The sequence below is a fragment of the Alligator mississippiensis genome, chromosome 4 (genome assembly GCF_030867095.1).
Source record: "Alligator mississippiensis isolate rAllMis1 chromosome 4, rAllMis1, whole genome shotgun sequence".
Classification (NCBI taxonomy): domain Eukaryota; kingdom Metazoa; phylum Chordata; order Crocodylia; family Alligatoridae; genus Alligator; species Alligator mississippiensis.
In genome coordinates this window covers 171,791,064-171,809,691 of record NC_081827.1, presented here as the reverse complement: position 1 = coordinate 171,809,691, position 18,628 = coordinate 171,791,064, and the positions used below count along the sequence as shown (strand labels likewise).

Below are 18,628 nucleotides of genomic sequence, written 5' to 3'. Positions count from 1 at the left end.
AGTACTAATTCTGCTACTCCTTTAAAACACTAGCATTGCTCTTCTAGACCATTTTTCATTAAAACCTACTCTGAGCAGATCTGTCCGTTAGCAGCAGGAAATGTGTTATGACTTGAGAGCTAAACTGCAGTAAGCATTTAGATATCTAATCTTGTATCTTTTTACTCAGCACCTAAGCCTACACTAGAAAATAAAACACTGAACAACTTACCTCAAACTTGTAATAAACCCATTCCTACAACCATCATCAAGGAAACAAGTAATCCTTATTCCATGCCCTGAAAAATCTATAAACTTGACTTGCTCCTCTGTTCAAATCATAGGTACTACTAGCCCAGATGCTGGAGGCTCTGTTTAAACCACTGTAATGCTGCACAGAGGAGAGAACCTTGTGTAGGAAGGACCCAGAGCACTGAAGTTTCTGTTGAACACACAAAATACCTTATACTGCACCAAGAAGTGAAAGAGAACTCAATCTGCAGAAGTTAGGACAACATACTCCCTGCAACCAGATCTGCTCTTTAAATTGGTGATTGTATGTATTCTACATTCAGTTTCTAAGTCTTTAAGGATAGCCCCATCTAGAATCCACAGCAACAATCCAAACCGAAGGTTACAAAAGCATGCATATAATAGAGGGAACACAGAAGAAAGACAGTTTAGTAGTTAGAATATTAGTCTGAGAATTTGGAAACCAAAGTTCAGTTCTCCGCTCCACCAGGTTTTTTGTAACTCCTTAGGCAAGTCGCTTTTAGGCTATAAATAGGCACTGCATTTGTACAGGGAAAAAAGTCTTTTGTCCCATGATTGTACAGATATACATAATCCACTGTCTTGTACCCATTTTAAAATAGTCAAAACTTCACCATAACACAAGGAGTTACAACTACAGCAGATTAATTTGCTGTTTATCTCAAGAGGATCGGAGAGGGGACTGAGCCTACGTACAAAGATTGCTCCGATTTTATCAGATTACCAAAAACATGCATTTAAGAAGGCAACTTAATCAAGTGGTCTATGGCAGTGACTTTTTGAAAGACAGAAAGCTAGTCAGTCATGGTAGTCTAGAGTCAGCAGAAGGCAGGGTACTTATGTACCTCAAACTAGCTAACTATGATATATAGAAAGAGCATACGCTTTCATAAATTCAAGCCCCATGTACTCCATTTCACAGCCCCCTAAAATATACTATTGGGCACAGGGCTGTCTCTGCTGTGGCAACAGCTCCTGGGGCAAGGTGCCATTCCCCCCACCCAACATCCCCTCATCATATACACTCAGGGTTAGTGTCCCATTCACATCCTCCCATTCTCCACCATGTTACTGGACACAGTTCCATCTTTTAAAATATGCAGGAGGCAATTTCCTATCAGAATCACTTTTACAATGATTAACAACAAAAGCCAAGTGTGATGAACTATGGATTTTATTGTGATATTTGTGTGTTAACTGTGTTCATATTGTTATAACATCTGTGATTCAATTTCCTGTGCAAAGAAAATAAAAGGGCTATGTGCTAGGGCTGCCTACATGTAGGATGAGACAAGGTGGACCCTTTGCATCAAGTTTTAAAAGGTTTTGCTGACATATTAATCCAAGAAGTATCCAAAGGAAATAAAATTGAAAACGGAAGAGCAGACGGGGGAGCAGGGAAGGCAGCCTGTCAGCTCCCGGCCAGAAAGACTGGAGGACAGAGAAGTGAAGGAGCTTTGGGGAGTTGGAAAGGGAACAAGTGAGTATCTTTGGGGATGCTCAAGGCTGTGTGGGCCGGACTGGGGAGAGAGGAACTGCTTAACTCCTTTAACTGGCTGGATGGCCCTTGCCCCAATAAATGCCTTTAATAAACAGACTGGCTTCTGTGCTGCTTGGAATTTTTGGCTGCACTCAATTCCTGCAAGGAGGTGAAGCCCCTCTCTCAGGAGAGAAACTAGATGCTAGCTCCTTGAGTCTGGAGAGCCATGGAGAGTGAGGAACCAAAATGCCAAAATTCTCAAAGCTGGAAGGAGCTTGGGGTCCTCTCCTGCTCTAGGAGCCAAGCCTAGTTGCTTCAGGGGGGCAAGGTGGTACTCTCAAAGGCCAAAAAGGGTGGTCCCTGAACACTCTCCATCACTCCAGAGGGTGCTCTGTAATACCAGGGTCAAGTACTTCTTACAGCAGGTGTTTGCCTACCACAGCCTCTGTTTGTACATGGCCAGCTATGTTGCAAATATCAAGAGCGAAATAATTTGCCAAGCTGAAAATGCAAATTATACAGAGAAATGAACAAAGAATAATACCAAACTTGGAAGCATTTACACAAAAAATGTGGCATTCCACAAAATCCTCCAACAAAATTTATAATTACAAATTCACCCCCCTCAAGATCAGCTGTTTTTCTCTCCTTCATGACTTGCAAAATGACTGAACTTGTTTGTTCAATGATGGGCTTAAACATGCTTTGGAAGCAACTCAAAGTTCACGTGATTTCAAAATGTAAGTGGAATATTTTGTTATATTTTTAACCCCAGTTTTCTCTTAGGATTCTGTGGAAATAAAGTTGTTTGCTTCAAAATAAATCACTTGATCAGCTGTCTGATAAAGCTGAAAAGGGTCAAAAGGCTACCAAAGACTTGGGCAATTTTTAAATAGATTTGAGTAAATACAGTATCATTTCTAAGACAACCCTGAATTTAAGACAACCCTGAATAATTAGATTCTATACATGGAAAATGTGCAAGTTTGTAATACTTTTCCATGTATAGAATCTAATTATTGGAAGATCGTTTCTAATTCAGAGATGGGAAGAAGGGGCTGCAGGGGGATATATGTCAACAGCCAATCATTGTGAGATGGACAACTACACTGTTCGCCTGTCTTATTTCCAAGCAAAGCATCAGCTCTTCCCCTTTTCTGCACCATTCACTTCGGTGAAATGAATATAAAATCTTATATGATCATAGTTTTTCTTACGTGAAATGTGCAGGAAGCAATAGCATCAGCATGTAGAAGTCCTAGGGGACTGGGGGCCAACATTTTTGACAGGCATGCCACAAGTGAGCCCCAAGGACCCTTCCCAGGGGCCAATCCAATCCCCTTCCCTTGCCTGATCTGCTGAGATTTCCTGCTTCCTGCCCTGTGCTCCCTACCTGATCTGCTATTCTGCTCCCTACTCTACCAGCTGCTGTGCTCACCTGTCTCCTCCCTGATACGTCACATGCCACACAAAGATGGCCTTATCTCGAGCCAACTTGTGGCACACATGGCACCCTAAGGCAAGTTGTGTGTTTAGAGCAGATAGGCAGAATGATTCAAGTAGGCTCAGGGAGAGTATTGTTATCAGGATTCCTTTATACCTCTGGAAAGCTTTTGTTGCTGAAAATCAGCATTACAGCACTGGCCAGATTACCCTTCACCCTTTGGAGCAAAAGAATGCTACTGAATGCTAAGGGCTGAGCCTACTATTCAAAGAAACCATGGATTCAAGGTCATGCCAGTTATTATATATGACCAATGGCATACTGACACTGCATTCACTTGCTCTTTTCCCCCTCAGCATACACACACAGTCTGACATTGTTTAAGTCTGGTTCTAGCCTGTCAAGTGACTGAAAAAACGGAATTGAAGGGTCCCCTGTTTTGGGTTCAAGGATTTCTGCTGCAAGCATGTTCAAGTCAGAAATAAAAAGAAGTTCGCTCTCAAATTTAACAGTCCTACAAACTCAGCCCATATTCTTTTTACCCTACCATTAAATTTCTGCAGGACAGGAGGGGACAAGTTACATCCCAAAAAAATCCCATTGTTTCCATACTATATCCTTGGTGACATCAGTACAACCCGACTGCCTTTAGTGGATTTACACAGTGCAAACATCTGGAGTTTAATAAAACATGTCAGCTGATGATACATATAGAATGGAATTCAGCTCATTTCTCATTAGCCCTGTTGGCTCTGAGGGACAAATAGGAACAAGAAATAAATAAATAAAAACAGAAAAAAAGGTTTCTATTACTAAGAGGTGAAGAGGCCTCTGAATACACACACAGAATAGTTCTGTTGAGCAGCAGAGATTTTACACCCTCACAGTAGAACTGCCCCTTTAAGCAGTGGCAGGTGTGATTTTATTTATTTTTATTTTTTTTTAAGAAAAATAAAAATAAAAATTAACCAACTACTGTACTGTTCCAAGAAGGCAACCTCACATTTTCAGGTTCAAAATTTAGGGGAGGAGAGAACACAACTCCCCAGCCTCCCCACCAGATGTGACAGCATTCTATACTGGTCTGTTTAATGTTTCTGCGGGGGCTGCAGCATGATTACTACTGGATTGTCGGGGACCCACTTACAAGTCAATTTTGCATACAATTTGAGCGCAATTTTTATGGTTATTTTTATTTTGGGGGTGGGGGGGGCAGGAAGCAGGAGCAGCAGACATCAGAACACTATGGTACCTGAATATTGTGCTAATGCGACTTTTATATAGATTTTTTAAAGGACCCAACAGAGAGAGATACCTAACTGCCACTTTATTTTTATATAAAAGACTTTAAAAAAACTAAGAGCAAGATTAAATGACTAAATACTTATTACAGCCTGAACAGGTGTTACAGACAAGAATAGCATATTCATGATAAACACGATAGAAGGAATTAAATAATTATATGAAATGTATTGACCCCTGAACTCTAACAAGTAACCATTTGTTTATAATAATCAATCATTTATTAAAGCCTTGTAAGTATTTATAAAAGCAACTTTAATATAACATGCAGCCTTTCACTATAAGTAGTAGTTATCCCTTCACACAAATAGGAACTGCACAGGACCAAAGGCCTGTGAATGAGAGAGCTTGGCATCAGGAGGCCTCTGGCTTAAGTCTAGGGATCAAGAGTAAGGGACAAGCATTCAACCTATAGTTACATACCATTTTATAGTTAGTTTTATAAGTGTTGAGAACTGCATACTGAACAACAAGGAATATATAATTTCCCAAGTTTTGGGAAATGTCGAGGAACATAAAGGAATTAACTGTTGCGAAATTGCAACCACATTTCCCATATGACTGCCATAGCAAAGAGCTGTCTATTTACTTCAAGGAGGAAAATATCTGTGGTAAAATAAGAAAATCCTCTTGATTAATGAAACAAACAAGCAAACATTGTGTTGTCTGTGGGGAGTGCCATTAAGCAAAATCACAAGATACTTTTCAAACATCTCAGATCATTTAGAGTACTTATACAAATGGCTCTATCCTGCAACCATACAGGGAATTTTTTTGCTCATGTAAATAGGTTGAACTCAACTGGTACAGGGCTACTCACAAAGGTATAGTAAGCTACATACAGTTGCAGAATCGGGCCCTCAGGAAGAAATACTTTAATCCATGGATTATTCAATAAAATAAAAAGAAACAATACCTGAATAAGCACCTGAGTTTCCCCAACACTCATGAATGGCTCTAAAACATTTCCATTTTAAAAAGACACCAGACATTTTTAATATACTTGTGAAATTTAAAACACAAAAAAATTCTATATCTAACATTTTATTTCTTTGGGTATTCCTCAGTTTAGATGAATTGAAAAAGTTAGGATTGTTTGCAGCCCACCTCGCAGTGCCTGAGACGACGAGCCCACGCAGGAGTGTTTGGGGGTAGTGGTTGAAGAGGGACAGGAAAAGGGTCTTCCACCATCCTGAAAAGAAAATTCAACAACATAGATAACCAGGAGAGAAGAGCAACATCTACTCAAAGCTACAGGTAATAAAGAATTCCTTTGTTCTATATCATTGCATTATGACTATGGTTAATGTTTATCATGAAACTGTAGTCATGGTAGCCGCTCCCATGACTTTGGCAATTGTTTTTAAAAACAGTGGATATTTTTTTCATAATATATTTTTCTGCAAGTTACTGCTGAAATAATTAACAATTATATAATCAACAATGCCATATTTAAACTACAACTAACTTTTGTATTCACTCAAGCTGTCATTCAGTAAAAGCACAAAAGTATATCCTTATATTAGAACTTTTTAGCTTCACTGGCAAATATTAGATTTTTTTTCATAATGTTTGCTTACAGACTAAATAAATACATAAATAAAAATCACAGCCAGAACACTTTTAAGACAAACTGACCAATTTTGTTGGAGATTTACTGACATCTGTAGTAGAACTCTGGAGACTGAATCAAGTGTTTAAATTGAGAATTGTGTTTCCATGCTTCTTTCAGGAGTGAGATGCAATATCAGTTCAGGGAATATTTCCAGCTCCCTAAAACCTACTTCTGTCTTACCATTCAAAGACCTAAGTTAATCACCATACCCTAAAAATCAAGCTCCAGACCTGCCTAACTCTTGGGAGTTTTAATATTAACATCTTCAAAAACTTTAAAAATGAATCCAAGCATCCATTCACAAAAATTTTCCTTACATTTTATGGAAGTCTTCAGTATACTCAATATGTAAAACAATATTACTTTACATGGTTAAGATTATTGTAAATTTCTGTCTTTTTTGTTTACGTCAAATACTTTTGTAAGATTACATGCTCGCCAGATAGGGAACAAAGACCAGGAAGAAATCTAAACTAATATTTATAAGTTTTTTTCTTTTTTCTAAAACAAAAATAAATTTTTATATAAAGAAAAATACTAAACTTCTCTCAGCTAGAGACTTTAGACAAAGTTTATCAGTGTACTGGAACACAACAGATGCAAGTCAGACTAGATCTTTAAAAAGCCATTTTAAGATCAAGCTCTTACCTATGATTCCTTAAAATCAATCAATCAATCAATGCAAATACAAGGAATTGTATTCCCTCAAACTCCCACTGTCCTTTTTCACTCACTGGACCATTTTCCATTCTCATTATACAAATATCAGTCTAGAATAACTTTAATGGTCAAAACGGAGTACACTGCTGTTGAGATCAGACTACATGCCTCCCTATTTACATTTAACACCCATCTGGCTTGCACTATCAGGTTTAGACATTTTTTACCTGCTATATTGAAACCTTTTGTATGTCACTCAATAGTAGTAACAGACTAATATCTTGGAAGGGGGAAAGGGGGGAATTCTGTGATAGTTCTGCACAAAAACATTATAAATTTAATTAATGAAAAACACTAACTGTAGAGGCATTAGCGATGCAAAGTGGTAGCTAGCAGTCTAAACTTCTGACCTACCTGGAACCTGTCTTTTTGGAGACTGTGAGGGACGCGTGAGGATGAAGGATATAACTGCTTGTACCATCTGCAATAGCAGCCACTGCAACAGTCTGTAAGTTCCCAGCATTGCGTTTATCTTCTGAAACATCTTTGCAAAAATAAAAAATCCTCCCATTTAATAACTGAACCACAGAATGGGAAAATGACAAGGTCTGATTAATCTTGATCTGTAGGGAAAGTAAACATTTTTGCACATGAAATAAGATTATGGAGGTGGCAGTTTCTGGAGTTGTTTAATAATTAATTATGTATCATTACTGATGAAGTCTAGGGATGTATATACAAATGTGGATGTTTAATATTAGGTTACAGATATGTGTACATTTGGAGCCATTTCAAAAGGACTGAAGGTATTATGTTCCTTTTATTATATGTGGACAAGCTGGGAATGATAAAATGTTTCAAAACTGCTCCAACTTAAACCCTGAATGAAATAATGTTAAAAGATGGAGTGTTTTTGCAACCTCTGCACTGTTGCTGGTTTGCCCACAATAAAAGAAACATAACAGCTACTGCCCATTTGAAACTGTTCCAAATGCGTGCAGTCTCCATACCCTTATATTGTTGTATTTGGTAACCCCATTACAGAAGATTCGTTTTATATAACGAAGCAAATAATTGTATATAACTTATTACAAAAAATTCGGTCCTGCATTTTCACAAAAAGGTATCAGGGTTGCATTACACATTGATCGTTACACACTGGTTCACTTCGTAATAAGAATGTCTTAAGAAACTAAAAGCAGTTTCTCTCATAAAAAGGAATACCAAAAAAAAAAAATGGAGAGGCAAAGGCCTTAGATAATTCCATCTAAGTGAGCAAAGGCATCTGCACTGTACATTAATTATGGTGGGTCATTAAAGTCATTTGCATGTGAAAGTGATAATACACTCACAGCTCTTTTTATCATCAAAGAATTTAACAACATGATTACAAAATCATGTCTTCAAATCCCTGGCAAAAAAAGTCAGGTTTTCTTTTTATTACTACCACACACAAACAAATAGAAAGAGCAAAAATATTATTTTTGGATAGAGATGATGGTAGATAAGTCTGCAAGCAGTTTGGAAGCTGTTTAAACAGACCATATTAGAGGCTCAGGAAAGGTTTATATGTCACAAATCAAAAAGGGTACAAAGCAGACCAATAAAACTCCTGTATGATTTAATAGCAGAATTAAAGAGGCCATTCAAGGCAAAAAGGCATCCTTCAAAAAAATAGATTATGTGCAAGTAAGGAAAACCAGAAAGCTCACAAACTCTGGCACATCAAGCACAAAAATGAAATAAAGCAACTCAAAAAACAAATCTAAGAAGTGTCTAGCAAAAGATGCTAAAGTTAATATAGAAACCTGCTTAAATACATCAGGAGCAGGAAGTCAGCTAGAGAATCTGTAGGACCATTAGATGACCGGGTAGTAAAAGGTGCACTCATGGATGATAAGGTCATTGCAGAGAAGCTAAATGAATTATTTGCATCAGTTTTTACTGAAAATGCTGGGGAACTTCTCAAGCCAAATCAAGCCTTTGTAGTACATAGGTCTCATTAAATATTATTAAAAAGTCACCAGGACTGGATGACATTCACCCAGGAGTTCTAAAGGAACTCAAAGGTGAAATTGCACAACTGCTGACAACAGTATGTAACCTATCATTACAAATGGCTTCTGTGCCAGAGGACCGATAGGGTGCCAACATAACACCCATCTTCAAAAAGGGCTCCTGGGACCCTACAGACTAGTGAATCTCATTTCCATTCTTAGCAAATTGATAGAATGTATAATAAAGAATCAAATCAGCAGTCACATGGACAGTATGATCTGCTGGGGAAGAGTTAGCATTGTTTTTGTAAAAGGAAATCCTGCCTCACCAATCTACTGGATTTGTAGAGGGTGTCAACAAGCGTGTGGACAAAGGGGACCTAGCTGACAAAATATATTTGGACTTTCAGAAAAAGCTTTTGACAAGGCCCCTCATCAAAGGCTTAAAAAAGCAAACAAAAAATCCCAAACTAATGTTGCCATGGGATTGGATGGGGTATCAGGGAGCTGCTATGGCTCTGGCTCCAACCCTACCCAGAGTCAGGGTCATAGCTGCAGCAATTGCCTCCACCCACTGTCCCTAAACCCCACCATTTGCCCCCTGCATCCTCTCCCTCCCATCCCCTCACCCACAATTACTCTTGCTCTGTACCAACAGGCTCCATTCACATTGCAGCCTGGGTCACTGACTACAGCCCCTGCCTCGACCAGCAACAACAGGGCACAGCCTGTACAATTGCTATGATGGCTGAGTCAGGATTGCACTTAGTGCCCCAGGCTACATGGGAATGGAGCCTCTTCCTGTTGGGACATGGACTCCATGGGAGTAGCTGGTGACCCTTGTGCCACTCAAGTTGGCACCCATAGATGGTGCCCCTCTTGCCTATCCCTAGTTTCAGGACTGGTTTGGGAACTCTCATTGATTGTTCACAGGTTTTTTGGATTGTGGGACTGACTAAAAGCCCATTGAAATTAATGTCCTGTTTCAGTTTATTTATATGTTATATGCGAGAAAATACAGTAATTGAACAACACAGCTGTATACTTGAAATCAGGCCAGAAGGCAAAGGTTATTTTTCATTTACCTTGAGTAAGTTTTAAGTCACCAAGCTTTGGCAATCCTTGCGTGTTCTAATCCTTGTGTTAATCCTAACATGCCCCATATGAAGACACTTCATTTTTTAAAAGCAGGATGCAGAAAAAAGGATCTTTTCTTGAAAATACTACTAAGTTGCAGCAAGTATCTGAGTTACCACAATTAGAGAGAACAGCAAGCCCATTATGCTGCTCCCCGTGAAGCAGCACAGGTTACTTTCACTTTCCCTGGGAAAAGACTGACCATACAGAAAATACTATTGCTACATTTCCTTATTTATAATGCACCCCCCCAATTTCCACTGGCTGATTTTTTTTATTTTTTTTTGGGGGGGGGGGGGGAGTGGGGAAGCATGCTGTATGTGAGAAATGCAGTAATTTGACTTATGTAGTTATTAGTTCACAGACAATGCAAGAACTACTAGATTTATTTTCAGGCTGTAACAATAACTCAATGCATAAACCTGAGCAAGGTACTCAATCCTTCTTAGTCAAACACTCTATGGACTCTCACAAAAAGTTATGGGACAATACAAAACGTAAATCAGGATAGAATTTTGCTCTTAGTATCTCCACTTCCCCATAACATAACTAGAGATGAGCGTAATGCACAACACTTGTTCCACAGGAACCCAGTCCATTTTAAATAATGTTTGTAATGTGAATTAAGATCTTCAGATTACAGTTGCTATAAATGCAAGTTCTTGGCATTATATGCCTAATTGTGACTGAAGATAGGAGAAAGTGCAAGAAGCTCATCAGAAGGGATCATCTGATGCACTGGGTCACAAAAATACACAACCCTCAAGCCCCACAGATAACACTGACCTTGAGCGCTGGTTACATCCAAAAGCTGCCCTTGAGGAATAATCACTTGCGCCATTCCTGGCTGGGTAGAAGGTATTACATGTAATACCTGTCCATTTTCTGACTGGCTGGCAACAATCATCTTTAAAGTAAGCACACAACAAGATGTGTGGGGCTAGTTACTAACTGAGCCATGATGTGGTTAACTGGTTTGTATTTTCATTAACATACTTGGGTTACTACCACAACATCAATTCCTTTCGAAAAGGTTTTACATTTGCTTTCACAATTCCAATTTGATTTCACAACATGGATAAAACTGCTAGTTTATGATGGAAGAGAATACCACCCTGCAGTATAGGTACAATTGATTGTCAGCTGCTTAAGAACTTTTTAAAATGTAATATTTAATAAGCTCAAAGCAGAGGTAAGCACTTGTGACTTTTTGTGTCAAAGCTTTGAACATAACCAATGGTTCTATCAACAAGAACTTTGAAAATGGTATTTACTATCTTAAGTTGCCATTATTCCCTTAAATTAAAGTGTTATAGCCAGGCACAACATCCACAAGTTTACATTTTTGCAAAATCATTTTTTTTTTTTAAATGCCCTACCTAATAAATAGTTTTCTACGTTTTTAAAGTTTTTTTCCCCCCTTAGCAATTCTAATAAGCAAGACGTATTTTTAATTTCTCTCTCTGCAGATGTTCAGGAGATACCAAAAAACTTTCACTCAGAGATATGTCTTTACTGAAAAAGGGTTTCAGATTCGCAACGCATAGTTTGAAGCTTTCTTTTACATACAAATTAATCAGATGGCAGAAAGATGGAGGGCTGTAACTGGCTAATTTACTGCTGATGCCATAATTCCACTCGAAGGACAAGCATTCAGCATAGGAGAGCAGAGGAGAAGAGGGGGAATTAAAAGCAGGAAAGCATCACAGACCATGCTCACTTTAAGATGGGCTTCTACATGTTTTAAGAATGTATATATACACTGTCTCTTTATTTCAGAAAAAAAAACTAGTGATGGCTTATTTTGGGAATTTGAGACCTGAGAGGAGAAAACTGGGAAACTAATTAAATCATTCTGAAATTTTTTTTATAAAATGTTTCAAAAATTACATCAGGACTTTTGTCCTTAAAACGTGCTCTTCTTTTGGAAGCTCAGTGTCTATGTGGATTCAGCTGTACTCACCATCTGTGTACTGGAACCCCCTATTGACTGAAGCTCATAGAGAGGCTGACCATTCGGGTCTACTAGATGAAATTCTTCTATGGAAGGAGGCTGCTGCTGGGACAGGTGAACTGCTTTATTTGAAGGTGCAGAAGAACTGTCCGAAACATGCACTGTAATGGGCAAGACTGTTGGAGAGTCGTTCTGTCCAAATGACGGTTCTCTGGAATCCATGCAGGTTAGATGCTTTCATAGAGGAAAGACAGTAAAATAATATTTTAAAGAATCATATATTTGACGTGGTATTTGCCACATTGTATTGTCCCAACTTTTATTGTCCTTGCTTTTTTCCCCCCACAACTGCTCAAGTGACTATTTTCTGTTCTTATTCCCCCAAATCTAGCCCTTCATGTCTCTTAGAATGACTCTCTACTACAGTAAAACAAAACGTTGTGCTCAATGCTTCTTGTACAAGAAAAAAAAAAAAAAAAAGAGAAAGCTAATTATTTCAAGTTATTAGATTGCTGCAGAAGACGTAAGAACAATAATGCTTAAAAAGTTAAAAAGGGAAACAATCCCAACTAATACCTGCTCCAAAACTAAATTTCAAAGTATCAAGCTTTTTAACACGTTGTAAATATGGTGTCACTTGAATTTCAAATGAACAAACCTTTACTTTTCTATCCATAGCCAAAATAAAACTAAAACAAACAATTTTTTTTTTCAATTTTCATAGCATTATCAAGCAATGGTAACAACACAAAGCATAACATATATACTCAATAGGTTGAATAAACCGGTAAAATATAAACTGTCTTTTGATTTCACCAAGTCTATAGAATTTGGTATAACCATAGCACATCACGTTTTCCTTTTTGAACCTTGTGCACTAACTGGCAACTTAGTTTTTTTTTCTTTCATGTTAGCATGGTTTTTGAGAACTAAAGAATGGGTTGTTTATTTGTATAATGGACTGTTTTAATCTCATTTGAACGATATGAAGAGAAGTGGAGTTTGTTTAGCTTTTTCTAGTAATCATATGTCCATTAATTATTGTATGGTGCTTTATAAACTAATCACTATGACAACACAAAGTTGTTTAATCACTAGTTCTAATATATGAAAAAAAAGAAAAAGTTTCTAAACTCTATACCAAAGTCAAAAACCTTGTAAATCAGGAGTGTCAAATCTGAATGTCACTGGGCCCTCATGGCTGGCACAGGGTGTGCACTATCTGTACTATGGGCAGCATAGATTAGTCCAGGATGCTGCATCCAGCCTATGTGCCAGGCCCTTATACCATGTGAAGGGTCCAAGCCAAACACCCATGCCAGCCCTGTGCACAAGAAGCCCTGAAGCAAGTGCATGCTGCATTGGACTGGCCACATTTGCTACACATGGTACAGGGGGCCAGTACAGGCTATACACTCCATGTGACACCCCGCTAGACTGGCCCTGTGCGCTGACTCTGGCACGGCTCGATCTGGACCAACTCCGAAGTCAGCATGCAGAACCAGACTGACCCCCTGTGCTGCGTACAAGGTGCACAGCCAGCCCAGTCCCACATGTTGCATACAGCAAGCGCCAGCCCTGAGGTTCGGTGTGTACGTGGTTCCTGAGGCTAGAAAGGGGCATGCACTACCCACAATCTGGACCCAGCACTGCACGCAGCAGAGGTCCAGGGCATGGGCTACAAGTGGCACCCCAACCAACCCCCCATGCTGTCCAGAGTGTCTGGGGGCCAGCATATGGAGGTTGATCCCATGACCTACGACAAGGGTGGGCAAAATACAGCTCACAGGCCGGATTCGGCCCGCGAGGCCATTCTATCTGACCCACGGGGCCTCTAAAAATTTTAGAAAATTAATATTTATCTGTCTTTGGTTTCTGTCAAAAATAACAGGAGCCAGGGGCAGTAGGGCCCAGGGGAAGCCCCAGGGGAAGCCCCAGTGGACTCCTGCAACAGCAGGGCCTGCCCGGCCCCACCCCGCAGCCGGAAGACCCAGGAGGGGTTTCTGACCTGGGAACATGTGGCCGCACCCGCACCAGAAACTCAGGTAAGGGGGGGAGGGGGGAAGAAGCATGCCCAGCATGCGAGCTCTGGGAGGGCAGCAGCAAACGCTGCCTGGCATGGCAAGCGGGGGGCTGCAGCTGCTGCCGCCGTGGCGCAGCCCTGACAGGCAAGCCTAGAGCCAGCGCAGGGCCCAGGCTGGCAGCAGGGGCAGCTTACAAGCTGGTGCTGAGCCTGGGGAAAAGCGGCCCCTCCCCCGCCCCCTGGCTGGTGCTCGGCTCACAGCCTATGCAGGCTGTCCTGAGAAGGCACAGGTAGCCCCACGCAGGCTGCAAGCGACTGCGGCGTGAGGCGCCTGCCATAGGGCAGGGGAAGAGCAGCAGCTGCGGCCCCCCCGCTTGCAGTGCCAGGCAGTGTTTACTGCTGCTGCTGCCCACCCAAAGCTTGAATGCTGGGCAGCCCAGAGGCAGCGGTGGCAAACATTTCCCAGCATGGCAAGCAGGGGCACCGCTTTCCTTCGCGCCGAGCAGCTGCTGCGACTGCGGTGTACCCCTGACGGGTGAGCCTGGAGCTGGTGCGGGGCCCAGGCTGGCAGCAGGGGTGGGTTACAAGTTGGTGCTAAGCGTGGGGAAAAGCGGCCCATCGCCCGTCCTGTGGCTGGCGCCCCATGCTGTAGCCGCTTCCAGCCCGCATGGGGCTTCCTGTGCCTGCTCAGGACAGCCCCAGGTGGACTGTGAGCAGCTGCAGCAGGGAGTGCCGGCCACAGGGCAGGGCTGCTTTTCTTTGCGCTCAGCACCAGCTCTTTCCCTGCTGGGGAGCAGGGGGTCGGGGCTGCGCACTGCCCCCTGCCTGTACCATGGGGCCGGGGGGCACTGGGAGTGAGCGGGTGCATAGGACCCAGTCCAGTGTCCCAGGGCCAGCACCAGCAGGGCGCAGAGCAGGGCATCAGGAGCTCTATGGAGCTGAGCCAGCTCCCCCCTCTCTCTGCTGGTACAGCCCAGCTTGGCTCCACAGACCCCTGCTAGCCTGTGCCCCACTCTGAACCCCACTGGTGCTAGCCCTGAGACATTGGTCCCAAGACATTGGTCCCAAGATGGTGACCAGGGGGCAGGGCATCTGTCAAGGGGCAGGGCTACCCATGTGGTCCTCAAGAGCTTGCCAAAATGGAGTAAGCAGCCCTCCGCTGGAAATAATTGCCCTCCCTGACCTATGGGTTAGATCACATAGCTCCACAGGTCAGATCCAGCCAGCAGGCCATACGTTTGATGCTCCTCCTCTAAATAAAATGGTCTTAACTCCAAGCACCTATTTTCAGGAAAGAGGATTGATGGCTTGCTCTATTCAATTAAATCAGAACAATGATAACTCATATATTGCATAAGTTGCTTTACCATACTATATGAAGGACAAAATACAGTATTTTATTTTGAGAACATGACCATCTTAGAATGCACAAAACTGTAAAATGAACAAAGGAACGTTAATACATATTTTCAGGAACTGGATGAAAATACTTTGATAGAAGATAGATGGCAACAGCCAGAAGAGTCCCTGGTAGCTAAACAAGCTTCTAAATGCATATTTAGACACCAATATAAGCAGACTGATTTTCAGAAGTGTTCAACACCCACCACTCTCATCCACTCCAGTTAATATTTCTTTCAGAAATCTTTCAATAACTTTTTTTTTTTTTTTTAAGTAATACAAGCATACCATCCTTGAAAGATCTGCAGTTTATTAAATTCATTACCAGAATGCAATCTAATTAGAATTAACACCCAGATAGCCATTCATTTTAAATTAAACAGTATTAAAAATCAAAGTAAGGACAATTCTGTACATGATATAAAGTAATGAGAGGAAAAATAGATAAGATTTATTGATATTTAATGTAAACAAATTGCTGTGTTATAAACTCTTCACAGATGATGGAAATAAGTTACTGGGACAACTACATTCCAGTTTGTCTCACCTGAAACGAATGGCCATGTATTTCTGACTCTCCCGTCCTATTCAAGTTGACTACCAGTAAGTCTTTGGCTCTCTCCATGCTGACATCATGATCAACTCCATTTTCTTCCATTAGAAGGCAACCTGGAAAAAAAAACTGCAGTACTTCATTTCAGCCCCTCATTCAGAGTGCACTTTACCTCAGCTTAGAGATGTTGCTTCCTAATTGCTTTTTAAAATGTAAATCTTATAAGTTTAGGTCAAAATCTAGCCTCCTCGGAACTCAAAGACAAAACTTCCATGGAATTTTTCACAAAGTTCTAAATCTTTACATTTTTATTCAGTTCTTACCCAAGTAAAATTACAGTTGTTTTCTTCTAGAGAATTAAAGTTAGGCCCTGAATGCAAAACATTTTGCCTTTTCTGAATCAGCACACTGACTCCCTGTGTGTATGCACATATTTAAGCACTTTTATAAATAATCTGACATTTATATAATATCCTTTATCCAAAGGGACATCAAAGTGCTATAAAAATTCTAATGGATTTTCACAAAGGCACCCACATCAAGTCTGTAGCAAAATTCAGTAAAACTATTTCAGAGCAACACTAAACAACAGCAACTTGTAAGCAAATACTCAATGGAAGCCTATCAACTACTGGACCCAGGTAATTCCTTTTCTGTTAGGCACAAGGCTTAAAAATTTAGAAGAAAGCTATGAAATACAATGGAACTACTTAACAGAAATATTTAGTTTTAAGGACATTTTAAAATTAAACATATTGAGAACGAGTTCTACTTTCACACTAGCTGCTGTATTGGACTTTAATTCATAGATATATAAACTTAATGTGTGCACTGTGCTTGGTTGGAAGCTGTAGCTTCTTCATATTCTTCAAGCAAATATAGTACCAGCAGTTCCAACACCCTGAAAAGGATAGTTTGTACAACAAATAGCACATGCTACACTAAGTAACTTAAAAATGTAGCTGTATTACTATCAGTGGTACAGCTCCCTAAAGAGAATCCTAGCCAGCTGGAAGTGCTAGTGTGGACTAGGTCAGGGTTAGGCAACCCCCGGTATGCATGACATGCAAAGGCATTTTGCTTGGCACATGTGCCTTGGGGCAGGGGTGGGGAAGGGGCCAGGGCTGCGCTACCGCAACAACGATCAGGCCCCTCATGGTCCTACAGCTGTCCACCCCTGGCACACCAACATCTTACAAGTTGAGGTTGTGGGTGTTTTCAGCACTGCCCAAAAATATTGTCCTGGACTAGGTGATGATGTTTACCATCAGATGATGGTATGCCCATCAAGTAGACCTGAGAAGGGTTAGACAACATGTTTAAACTAATGATCACCCTTACCTGAAGTAGCTTGTATGCCAGTGGGAGCCATCTTTTTGGACAGGCGTGCCAGAAATCAGCCCTGCACCCTCCCCGCCTGCCATTTCGATTCCTTTCCCTGGCCCAATCTGCTGCTTCCTGCTCTCTGCCCGAGCTGCCATTCTGTTGCCTGTCCCTGCCCCAGTCACTTAGTGCCGCAGGTCGGCCAGCCCTCTCCAACACCAACCGCCCCACAGCTGGCAGGCTCAGGACAACACGTTAGCGCTCTACTTTAGCAGTTCCTAAACTCTGACACTGCCCACCACCAATTTAAAATGATACAACCTTTAGTACCAACGATGCAACTGTAAGTACCACCAACACATTTTTGTCATATAAAGTAATTATAATATAAATCCATTAATGCGTACTGCTGACAGGCTGTCTGCGTACCGCTGGTGGCGCGTGTACCACAGATTGGGAACCGCTGATCTACTTGGCACAGAGACATCGTAATGGGCACAAATGAAGTGTAACGGGGAAAAAAGGCCAAGCAGAGTCATGCCCTTGTGCACTCAAATAACGGCGTTACCTTGGCCGCGTCCATCCTTGAACCAGCACCAGCGCGCTGCCCTCCTCCTTCAGGGGACCGCCGGGGAAGGCCCAGCCTGGAACCGTGGGTCCGCACAGCCTCTGAGCCGCCTGCTCCCCAGGACGGCGGAGCCAGGTGGGCCTCGAAGAAGAGAAGCAGGCGGGAAAGCTTCTGCGCGGCCTTTCTGCAAGAAACGGATCATGGCGGAGGCTGCAAACGTGAACAGGAAAGCACGGGTACAGGGACTTCGTGCCATCTGCGGGGAAGGCACTCGGGTCCTGGCTCCTGGCAACCCGGCTCAGCCTGTCCCGCCCGCGGCCCCGCGCAGCCCGCGATGGGCCCAGCTGGGACCCCGGCACCGCCGGCTCCTCCCGGGGCCCCACGGAGCAGCTGGGCGGAGGGCAAGTCTGAGGCCCCGGGACGGGGGTGGGGCGGGGGCGCCACGCACCACATAGTGGGGGCGGGGGTTGCCGCGGGCCCACGAGCATCGCCCCCGCCCCCCACGGGGCCCCGCTGGCACTGGCACCGCCCCTCAGCCGCGGGCGGCCCGCGGGGCAGGGGGAGGGGAGGGAAGGGGAGGAGGCTGGGCGCGGCCGGCAGAGGATCCAGAACGAGTCTACTCAACCTCGTCTTGGCTCCCGCGGTCGCCACCATGGAGACTGCCGTGCCGCGCAGGCGCAAGCCCGAGCCCGCACGGCCCCCGCGGGACACCGTAGTGCCCGGAAGGACGGGCCGCTCCCGTCCTCACCCGAAGCCACAGTCCGGTTCTGGCAAAGCAGGGGAGACGCAGCAAACTGGGAGCGGCGGGGCGCGCGGCATGCTGGGAGATGTGGTTCCTCGCGCGGGAGCTCCTGGGAGTCGCAGTCTCTCCTGAGGTCCCAGCCGGCCGCGTGCGGGCACTGGCAGGTTCCTGGGGCGG

At 42.6% G+C, this 18,628-nt stretch overlaps 1 protein-coding gene across 5 annotated transcripts in view; it reads right to left on the bottom strand.

The window, feature by feature from the left end:
• Positions 1-18,422, bottom strand: part of CARF (calcium responsive transcription factor) — a 55,811-nt gene extending 37,389 nt beyond the window's left edge. The window contains exons 1-7 of one of the 5 annotated variants that reach the window (XM_006273499.4): positions 18,335-18,422; positions 17,710-17,893; positions 15,813-15,934; positions 11,851-12,075; positions 10,674-10,794; positions 7,168-7,297; positions 5,586-5,670 (exon numbers count right to left, since the gene is read on the bottom strand). In XM_006273499.4, coding sequence (XP_006273561.1) covers positions 5,586-5,670; positions 7,168-7,297; positions 10,674-10,794; positions 11,851-12,075; positions 15,813-15,923 — 672 coding nt within the window. In that variant the 5' untranslated portion in view covers positions 15,924-15,934; positions 17,710-17,893; positions 18,335-18,422. Of the gene's footprint in view, positions 1-5,585; positions 5,671-7,167; positions 7,377-10,673; positions 10,795-11,850; positions 12,076-15,812; positions 15,935-17,709; positions 18,234-18,334 lie in introns of those variants that run through there. The other 4 variants (XM_019492171.2, XM_019492173.2, XM_019492172.2 and 1 more) reach the window with 4 other exon arrangements.
• Positions 18,423-18,628: the final 206 nt, after the last annotated feature.